The sequence below is a fragment of the Rhododendron vialii genome, chromosome 11a (assembly GCF_030253575.1).
Source record: "Rhododendron vialii isolate Sample 1 chromosome 11a, ASM3025357v1".
NCBI classification, from domain to species: domain Eukaryota; kingdom Viridiplantae; phylum Streptophyta; class Magnoliopsida; order Ericales; family Ericaceae; genus Rhododendron; species Rhododendron vialii.
In genome coordinates, this window is record NC_080567.1 from 19,769,464 (window position 1) to 19,780,739 (window position 11,276).

At 38.9% G+C, this 11,276-nt stretch overlaps 1 protein-coding gene across 1 annotated transcript; it reads right to left on the minus strand.

Moving 5' to 3' along the window:
• Positions 1 to 1,250: 1,250 nt before the first annotated feature.
• On the minus strand, positions 1,251 to 4,885 carry LOC131307358 (receptor-like protein kinase HSL1). Its single transcript, XM_058333829.1, has 2 exons — positions 2,146 to 4,885; positions 1,251 to 2,023 (listed from the first exon to the last, which is right to left on the minus strand). Exons 1-2 carry the CDS (start codon positions 4,760 to 4,762, stop codon positions 1,581 to 1,583), a joined length of 3,060 nt encoding a protein of 1,019 aa, XP_058189812.1. The 5' UTR covers positions 4,763 to 4,885; the 3' UTR covers positions 1,251 to 1,580.
• Between the last annotated feature and the right edge of the window lie 6,391 nt (positions 4,886 to 11,276).

Here is an 11,276-nt window from a genome sequence, read left to right on the forward strand (position 1 = left end):
ATGTGAAGGATCTTCAAGGGTTTGAGGTGTGTGAGCAAGATTTTAGTGAGAGAGTGGGTGAAAGCTTAGGAGAGAGAGAGAGAGAGAGAGAGAGAGAGAGAGAGCATTAACTAATTTTTCTCAATCACCAATTCCTTGCACATTGGGCCCCAAAATACCACAACTTAAGTCACTTTTCATATTTGAAAGCATAATTCCACATAAAATTTATCAAATAAAGGAAATTTAAATTTACGGGTCTCTACACAGAGCCTTGGGATTATCTATTGGAATGGAACTTGGGGGTTAAACTTGGCAGCTATTTTGCTCATTGGTTCGTAGTGGAAAGTTTTCTACCTTTCTGTAATATTATGGAATACTTGGACTGATTTTAGTCACTTGTTTAGTCGAGGTGAGTTGGGAGTTGTTAGGATACCCTAACGTCTTGTTCGGCCTGTTAGGAAACCCTAATGTCTGTTTGGCCCTGTGACTTTTAGTAAACGTTTGTGACATAGGTGTACTTGTGCTTTTATGATACAATTTTATGTACTCTCTCTCTCTCTCTCTCTCTCTCTCTCTCTCTATTGGCATCCACCGGTAGACCAACTCGTGCTTGTGTGGGCGAACACAAAATTGATGCAACTGTGGTATCACCAAGAATTTGTTCTTGTTCAGATGAGTAGTAATCATGTGGAGGAAATTGTTTTATTTCCAGATGCAGCAAAAATTGCCCAGATAGTTATACGGTTTTTGCAATTTGAGTACATGAGACACTAGTTTGACTTGCATATGAATGACGAGAGGAAACAGAAGTGCTTTGGACACAGATTTTCGAACATTGATTCAGACACATCTGTGTAGGAGCCACATGATGTGTGAGACCACACAAAATGCTTTGGACATAGATTTTTCGATGCTCTCCTGTCGCCTAACTAGGGGCTTTGTTGGGGGGCTCAGTATTGATCTTTATATAATTGGTCATTTTGGAGGGCTCATAAGTGAGATGCAAATTTTCAAAATTTCACAGAGAAATGATCAGATCAAAGCTGCCTTAAAAGATGGAGGTGTATTAATTAGTACAATCAATTTTTTCCCGTCCATATCGTTGATTTTAAGTGTGAGGTTATTGTGTGGCTATAATCATTTGACCAACCAAATTGTTTATATGACAATTGTCTTCTTTAGTCTCTGAAAGTGAACAATTTGGACCATTGATGTGTGTTCGCAATGTATCACCAAGTGTAACTAGAGACACAATCCAATCCTAATGAGAGAAGGGCAGAAAAGATTGCTTAGATGGTCAAGTCTCATCTCCAGAACATCATTTCCCCTTGGGGATTTGCAAGTCTAAACAATTCAGTCCCTCAAAGGCATAATGAAGCTGTACTTTGGAGATTGTTATTGTTGTTGGAACAGTGTAAAACTGGAAAATCTTACTGGTACTAATATGCATCCTGTATCTCTACGACTAACTATAACATGACATTATGCTTAAAAAACAAAAACGATGATTGTCTTCATCCGATGCCAGCAAATTCACGACTTGCCTGGACCGCCTTCTCTCTCTCTCTCGACAACAACAAAATCGAGCATCACACATTTCAGACAACATAATCGCCATCTTCATCTACTACCTTCTTGCTACGCGTGTAGCTAGACAGACACTTGTTGGCACTGGCAAGGAGGGGAGCAGCATCGTACTCGATTCCAACTTTCTTCACTTCACTACCTTCCACAGGACCAATCCGGCGAAGCATCTGCAAAACCTCCTTCATAGAAGGCCGGGACGAAGGTAGTGTGCTTGTGCATATGAGCCCTAGTTTAAAGACAGTGGACTTTTCTTCCAAGTATAATGGCTCCTTGATGTACCCATCCAAGGCATCAATGATGGGATTTCCTTCTCCGTGTTGACGCCACGCCCACTCTGCCAGGCTAGTGTGCTCATCCCCGTCGTTGGCCTCTCTTCCGGTCATAAGTTCTAAGAGTACGACTCCAAAACTGTAAACGTCGATCTTCTCATTCACTTTTCTCGTATAAGCATACTCTGTAATCAAGGAAATAGTTTAGTCAATACCCATTTTTTTAAACTTTTAATAGGGAAATAATAGACGCAAGATAATCTATAGAATGAACCATGAATATATCAGTTAACGCAAGCTCTCTTACCTGGGGCCATGTATCCAAACGATCCAGTGACAGCAGACATGGTGTTAAGCTCGTCACGCTTGGCTAGAATCTTGGCAAGGCCAAAATCAGCCATCCTTGCCTTGAACTCGGAATCCAACAAGATATTGCTCGACTTGACGTCACGATGAACGATCCTCGGTGTGCAATCATGGTGCATGTAACACAAACCCTGCGCAGCTCCAATGGCAATCTCCAACCTTTTAGGCCAATCCAACACGACACGGCGAGCCGGATCAGTCTCTCTCCTCTTCTTCACATGTAGCCACTTATCAAGACTCTGATTCTCCATGTACTCGTACACAAGCAGCTTTGAGTCCTCACTAGAAATGCAACACAACAACTTCACTATATTGCAATGCCTGATTGTACCCAATATATCAACTTCTGCCGAAAACTCTTTCTCTAGCTTGTTGTCCAACTTCCCTTTGGTCCAAATCTTCTTCACAGCAACATAGTCCCCGGAATTATTAACCGCGACTCGATAGATTTTTCCTGACCCTCCACTCCCAATCAAGTTATTCTCCGTCAACCCTGCAAGAATGTTTGCCTTGGTGAAATTAAACTTTTGGAATGAGGTCAATTTCCACGCAGCGAGGTTTCGTTTGAGCTTCTTCCTCCGGTAGTCTCTAACCATGAAAAAGGTCAATAGAGCGGTGAAGAAGAATAGAAGTACCGCGAAAACCAAAATCAACGCGAGAATTTTGGGGGACAAATCGTCCGATCTTCGGGTTTTAGATGAACAAAATCGGACATTTGGAATAGGGGTAGTGGCACAAAGATTGGGATTGTTCAAGAAACTGGTGTCATAAGCCAAGTTATCAAATGCACTTGGGATTTGGCCAGAAAGTTGGTTGGATGACAAGTTCAAAATGTTCAACTTCAACTGGCCTAACTCTGCCGGAATCTGACCGGCAAATCGGTTTTCCGACAAGTCGAGGTTCAAAAGGTTCGGCAAAGTTCCGATCACCGCCGGGATTGGACCGGAGAGTCGGTTCCTTGAAAGATTCAAAGTGTTGAGATTTTCCCACGACATTTTTGTCTTGGGAAAATCTCCGGTTAATGAATTCCCAGCTAGGTTCAAAGTAATCAGCTGCGGGAGATTAGTCAAACCCACCGGAATTTCGCCGGAAAGCTGATTGTTACTTGCCATGAACACAACTAATCTCACCCAAGAGGAAACCGCACTTGGAATATGGCCCGAAAACTTGTTATCACTGATCTCCAATCTTGATAAATTCCCAGCCAATTCACTTGGAAGATTACCCGTAAAGGAATTGTTACTTATCATCAAACTTAACAATTTGAACAACGTGTAGATACCCGCCGGAATTTCGCCGGAAAAGTTGTTGCCGTAGAGCTGAATCGTTCGCACAGTAACGCAATTCGCCAGCGATTTGGGCACTTCTCCGGTGAGATTGTTGGAAAAAGCCACAACTCCGGTCAGTCTCTGGCGAAAACACAAGTTCTCCGGCAAGGCGCCGGTGAACAGATTATCAGAGACTTCAAAAGCTTCAAGATTGGAATGAAGGCCCATTTCAGGTGGTAAGGTGCCATTCAACTGATTCGAGAAAACCCGAAAGTTCTTTAGTGCCGGAAGTAATCCGATGGTCGCCGGAATTTCACCGGAAAATTGATTGAAATATAGATTCAAGAGCTCCAACTGCTGTAACTTCCCAAAATCCTCTGAGATTGAGCCACTCAAAGTGTTATTCGATAAATCGATCTCGATCAAGTTCAATGACTCGATAGGGGTCGGAATTCCACCAGATAATCGATTTTGATACAAATAAACAACACTCAAGTTTTTCAGTTGAAACAGAGCTTTTGGAATTGGACCCTCTAAATCATTATAAGATAAATCCAAGTACTCAAGGCTCGACAAGCCCGAAAAATTTGCGGGTATTTCACCGATTAAATTGGCGAAGGTGATCCACAAGTAAGTCAGTTTCTTCAGGTTTCCAAACTCCGGCGGAATTTTCGCCGGGGTAAGGGGATTGTGAGGCATGCTCAGATACTCTAAATTCGACAGGTTTCCGATTTCGGCCGGAAAACTGCCGTTGAACAGGTTATAGTACAACTTCAAGAACCGCAGCTCCGGCAGCCGGCCGATTGCCGGCGGGACGTCACCGGAGAAGTTGTTGGCGCCGACGTCGATGTACCGGAGGGAGGAGGAGAGGCGGTCGACGTCAGATGGGATGGGGCCCACGAAGTTGTTTTGGGAGAGGTCTAGGTACTGGAGGTTTGAGCAGTTGTAAAGAACTGTGGGGAAATTTCCCGGGAAGTAATTGAAGGAAAGGTCAAGCACGGTTAGGTTTTTTAGGTCGCAAATGGACGGTGGGATTGGTTCTGTGATGTCGTAGTTCGTGAGGTTGAGCCCCGTGACCGTGCCGCCAGTGCATGTGATTTCCGGCCACGAACACGGCGGCAACGAGGTGTTCCACGAGGAGAGCTGCGGCAGGTTTCCCCACTGCTGTTTGATGGTGAGGAGGATTGTTTGGGTTTGGTCTGCCGGGGGTTGCGAAATTACAAGAAAGGGCATGAGAGTGAGGAGGAAGTAGAGGAAGAGGGGTGGGAAGGGTGAGGGTAGTGTGGGCATCTTTGTGGATTTGGGTGTTTTTTCCCAGTTCACCGAGTGTGAAGTGTTGGTTGGGAGGCCAGGGAGTTTATTTCCCGGGAAAATGTGAAGAGGCAAAGGTATTGACTTTCAAATTTGGTTGGCTACATGAGGCGTGTTTGGGTGTATTTATGTGGAGTATTTTGGTTGTGTGTCAGTGTGTGTAGTGTGCCATGAAAGTAACATGCATCTACGTTTTTTCCAATGAAACAAACAATTTTTCCAATTCTTGGTGTCCCACTCTTGGAATTTCCTTTTTATCTCACTTTTAGAACTTTTTGGTCTTTGCTCGTCGTTTGGGTTGTTTCTTTCGAGGATCGTCTTTGCATGCACGCAGTGTTGTCTATTTAGAGTACTTGGTTGGTTTTCGCTGATCGTTGCGGTAAAGGTTTAACGTAGTGGACCACCGTCAATATGTATCGGTTTCAGCTTGCATGCTATTATCGGACTTGCACTTTTAGACTGTTCAGATTGAAATTTTCTCTCTCCTCTCACCCTTCCTCTTTCTCTCTTCAAATTCGAGCCGTCCAAAGTTGCATCGGACGGCTTGAATGTGCCGAGCGGGCACCACGTGATACTCACCCCGCACTGAAAAATTTATCCACGTAGGACATCCGAGGAAAAGATATTAAAACCTAGAAGCCCCCACGAGGTCAAAAACAATTAAGGGAGTCCTGGTATGTAAATTGCTAATCCCCCTGACACACACCCCGGCCCCACCTCTCTTTTCCCGAACTACCCCGCCTCCCTCCCCCTCTCTCTCTCTCTCCTTTCTTTCTTTCCTTACAGCTTCCTTCTTCTTCTTTTTCCCTTTTCTTTTCAGTTTGGTTTTTTTTTTTTCATTTTATTTCCTTTTCTTTCTTTACGGTTTGAATTTTTTTTTCTCTTTAATAATAGGTTCAAGTCTAATTCTAGGCTTTGTAAAGTAATTAAGAGAAAAAAAAGTGTTTCAATTGATCATGTTTATACGACTATTTTATTTATTTTTTTTTGTCCTTTATAGATTAAAAAATATAGTTACGAAATAAATGTTTCAATTTTCAATTCGTTTGAACCAGTGTGAAAATGTTACTTTTCTGATCATTTCATCCTAAATGGTTGTAATAAATTTTTGCCTTCAAGGCCTTTCAATGGACACTCTAAGAGAGTCTTGAAACTAAATAATGAGTCTTAGGGTGTTTGTTGAAAAGCCTTAAACCAAAAAATTCATTATGACCATTTAAAATAAAATAATAAAAAAACGATATTTGATCTGATTTAACTGAATTGAAAATTATAGCACTTAATTGAATTATATTTTTAAATATACAAAGAGTGTATTTATAGAAATTAAATAAATAAGATATAAGTAATTAAATAAAAAATAAATTAAAAAGTAGGGGGGACCCGAGGGCTCTGCTGTTTCCATTGGCACAGTAGCCCCTACGAAGCCCCTAAAACGTTTCCATTTTAGTTTTAAAAAAAATAGAAACCAGCCATTTGCAATCCTATGGAGTAGAAACGTGATTTGAAGCAACATACTACTGAATCAGTTTAGAGGATCTATGCTAAATAATGGTTAACAAATTTATTAAATTGTACTATAGTTAAAAAAAAGTAATCCTAAATATAACATTTGTATTCTGGATTAGTACGTCGTTTGCAAAATACATTTCGTAATTAGTTCCCGAACACTAATTGTAATCTTAATGAATTTTTTTCTTCACGGCCTTTCAACGAGCACCCTAAGACTCATTATTTAGTTTCAGGACTCTCTTAGGGTTAGAGTATTCATTGAAAGGCTTTGGAGCCAAAAATTTATTACGACCATTTAGGATGAAATGATCAGAAAAATAACATCTTTGCACTGATTCAAACGGATTGAAAATTGAAACACTTATTTTCGTAACTATATTTTTTAATCTATAAAGGACAAAAAAAGAAAAATAAAACAGTCGTATAAACATGATCAATTGAAACACTTTTTTTTCTCTCAATTACTTTACAAAGCCTAGAATTAGACTTGAACTTATTATTAAAGAGAAAAAAAATTCAAACTAGAAAAAAAGAAAAAAAAATAAAATGAAAAAAAAATCAAACCGGAAAGAAAAGGAAAAAAAAGAAAGAAAGCAGGAAACTGTAAAGAAAGAAAAGGAAGAGAGAGAGAGAGGCGGGGGTAATTCCGGAAAAGGGGAGGTGGGGCTGGGGGTGTGTTAGGGGGAATAGCAGCTCTCCTCTCTGTCACTCTCTGTCACTCTCTCTAGAGGATGATGAATATTCCCACTTTGAATTCAGTGGGTTTTGTTAGTTGACTTTGACTATTCATGGTCGTTGGTCCAACTTCGAAGAGATGTTTTCGTCATTAGGAGAAATAAACATAAGGCGGGCCATCCCTGGTGTGACATAAACGGCTAGATGAAGTTTGGCGTCCCACAATGCCAACACAAATGAGTTTGGGAGACTGGGTTAAGGAGAGAGCTTCCTTTTTATTTTATTTTAGGTAACTACATTCTTATATAATATACAATATAGAAATATAGATAGATAGATGTGACAATAACATATCCCGTAGGTATTGAGCTCTCCTTCATGTCTTTATCCTCCATACCCCGATTAAACTCTCCTTCCATATCCTTATCCTTCATACTCCACAAAACTCAACTATTTTGGCTCCATCTTGGCCTCCAAAAAAAATCCAAATGGGCCATCTTGTATCTATTGGATTCTAGTATATGTGAGAAAAATCATCTAATAAGAGAAGTTACTAGACAAGATCAAAGTTGTAATTTGCCAAGATAGACCGGTTTGCATGCAGTCGATAGCGGTGGTGCTGTAGTAGATTGAAGGGAAAAAAATTAATCTTAGGGTTAAGTTGGAGATGATGACATTTTCGGTTCAATTTTTAAATGGGTGTGCACTAGAGAGATTCTTTTTTGGGTTCAAATAAAATTACTTAGAGTCTTAGAGGGAATGAATGAAATGGTATTTGTCTTAGTTTTAGATGACTGATGACAAAAAATAAAATAAAAAATGCTAGCTAGTCATATAGGGATGATCAAAAGGAGGGGAGTACCGCATCAAACACATCAAATGCAAGGATTGTGCCTTTGGATCTGGTATTGGCCGGTCACCCATTTTTCAAACTACGGGGCTTGTTTGACCACATAACATTATAGAGGCGCGCTCTCTCTCTCTCTCTCTCTCCCCCCTTTTTTGACACCTAAAATGACACCTAAATTGTGTGAAACTTGTATTAGAGACTCACGCAAATGATCTAAACCGTTCAATTTGTTTAAAACATATTTCTAAGAGTTCCCGTAAAAAATCAACTCATTTGAATATCGGTAAGAGCTTGATCAGTTCATTCAGTCAATTCCTAGCAAGTTTTACAGGATAAAATTGAATGAGTCGATCAAGCTTTTACTGATATCCAAATTAGTTTTTTTATTTTGTGAAAATCCTTAAAAACATGTTTTGAACAACTTGAACGGCTCTAATTATTAGAATGAGGCTCTAATTTATTGGGTGTCATTTTAGGTGTCAAAAAAAGTGAGTGGAACCTGCCCCATATATATATATATATATATATATATATATATATATATATATATATATATATATATATATACACACACACACACACACAAGATTGAGAATCGTATTCACAAGACTGATGATAATTGTGGTCACATGACTGATAATGATAATTGTGGTCGCCTGACTGATAATCGTAGTCAAGTGATTCAATCATATTTGTTACGTAACACATCTTTTACCTCGTACTTTCCGTTTAGACCAATTAGATTTTTTCATGAAAAATCTAAGTAAATTGATTAAAAAGTAACAGTTCGAATCATTAACCGAGCCCTTGAATATATAGGCTCGAAATGCGGTTGGCTGAAATTAAAATTCATAGACTAAAGGGATAGATTATGATATACTATAAAATTTCAATGAATCAAGTACTTAGAAGTTTCTAATATAAAAACTGAAAGGAGAATCTGTAGTTTCTTAACTGCCGTATACGTTATATATGTTTTGAAACCTCAACCGCAACTAATTGTACCACTGATAGTTATTTGGCCCAACTTATATGTAATTATAACTTGTGACATGTTTGGCAATTCTTGCCTATTATGATTATTATTTTGAAATCTTGCTTATTAAAACTTATTTTATGCAAATAATTAAGTAAGTGAACAAAATGGACCCTTCCGATCCGTGTACGTATGTAAGTACAAGATCGAAAATCATGCTTCGCATTGTACAAAAAGGGAGAGCAATTTTGCTTTCTTTGATTAGTTCCTAGCTAATTTTGGAGAACAAAAGTTAACTTCTTTATTGATTTTTCATTCAGCATTTTCTTTGTTAGCTTACATACGTGACCTTTTTGTATTCTTTCCCCTTTTCACTGAGCTCGAAAAATGAATAATGGATCAATTTTCCTTTGTTTTCTTTCTTTGAAAAACAAGACAAAACAAAACAATTACTTCTCCCGAAATTTCTCTCCCACTTACTAATTTCACATCAGTTGTCTTTTCTATCTACTAAGTCTCAAACACAGGCTTAAATTGGCCTATAAGGTTTATGGTTTTCAAAAATTACGTACTGTTTTATGGGATAAGAGATCCGCACAAATATATGCACACTACGAGTTTGTGCTACACTGTCGCGGCTCCATATTTCTAGCCTGTGATGTTAGGTAACCTGAATTATCTCCAATGTAATCATGTTCACGTGTATTCCCTTTGGATGAATGCATGTATTCTCAGTACTTGTGGAAAAGTTATAAAGGCATCTAGAATGGTGAAATATCAAAGACTTGGAAGTCCAATGTGAACCATCTATTTCATTTCTTTTGTGGGCCAAAAAGGGACAAAAGAAGGGTAGTTAATTTAGTGTATGGAGGGGGTGGATTACCTGCTAACTCTATGGGATTCAAATGAGGTTGGCATAGCCATCATTTCCAAGTTTATAATGCTTAGGCGATTGGGCTTGTCCTTGATGCAATCATGTTTCCCATTACTTATGAAGACTAAAAAAGTATGGTAATTAAAAAAGATTGTTGACGGACGCAAGTGGAGTGATAGTCACGTGGTTGGTATTATGCATTTACATGGATTTAATAGGGGTCTAAATCTCACAAATAATAACTAACAATGTTAAATTTCGCCGAGAAAAAAAAATAGTGAAATTTTGGTGCTATTTGTGTTTTTGAGTAGGATTTGGGTAACATAGATTTCAATAGAATAGAGGTTGCAGTGTTCGCGTTGTAAATACTTATCGCGTATAGTAATTGTTTGCTTCCTTTCTGGTATGGACCCAAAAATATTGTACAAAGGCGTTTTCAATCATTACCCTATTTCTTTTTCTAATCATTACTCTATTTTTCCAATTATCACGTGTATTCCCTTTGGGTGAATGCATTTATTCTCAGTACTTGTGGAAATTAGTATAAAGGCATCTAGAATGGTGAAATATCAAAGACTTGGAATTCCAGTGTCAACCATCTATTTCATTTCTTTTGTGGGCCCAAAAGAAAAGGGACAAAATAAGGGTAGTTAATTTGGTGTATGGAGGGGGTAGATTACCTGCTAACCCTTTGGAATTCAAATGAGGTTGGCATAGCCATCATTTCCGAGTTTATAATGGCTAAGCATTTGGGCTTGTCCTTGATGTAATCATGTTTCCCATTACTTACGAGACTTAAAAAGTATGAAAATTAAGAAAGATTGTTCACGCACGACAAGAAAATCGGGATCTAATAACGGTCAAAAGCGTCACTAAAAAACAAAAAAAGCGTTGCTAAAAGCAATACCAACCGTTGGCCAAACCTTTGCAAGATATCCGTTGGTGTAGAGGTATAGCAACGGTTTTGACGAGCGTTGGTACAGATTTTTTTTTAGTAATGGTTTCTTTAGCAACACTTGTAACCGTTGCTAAAGGCAATTTTTTTTAAAAAAAAATCTGGGGTAAAATATGGCATGGCAGCCACGTGGTGCTGACATGGCCCCACCTGTCTCGCCCATGTGGCGCTGACGTGGCGCCCGCATGGCACATGAAAGGCAACACAACAATTTTGCTCCAACCCAGGACCTCGCGTATGCGCGCGCGAGTGCAAACCAGCTGCGCTAGCCCAGAACTTGTGTAATATCAAGGGCCTTCTATATTTATACTATGCAAATTGGCAGGGCTAGCTTATGTCATTAGAGTTTTATCGATTTATTCTTAATCCAAGTTTTTAAATTCGGTTTATACTACACAAACACCTACTCTCTTTTTTTCTTTTCTTTTTTCCAATTGGAACTGTCTATTTTTTACATAGTAAAGAGTACATCCTTCATACGAAAAATGAAATTAATCGGGTATCGTTACATGATCGGGCAGAAAATTTTATTTTACTAATGAAATTTTGCCTCAATAAAGAAGTTTTCTAAACTTGATTAAGCCAAATTTTTATGAGAATGATTTAATCAACAAGGAAAACAAAATCAATGGTCTCAATCATCATAGTTGT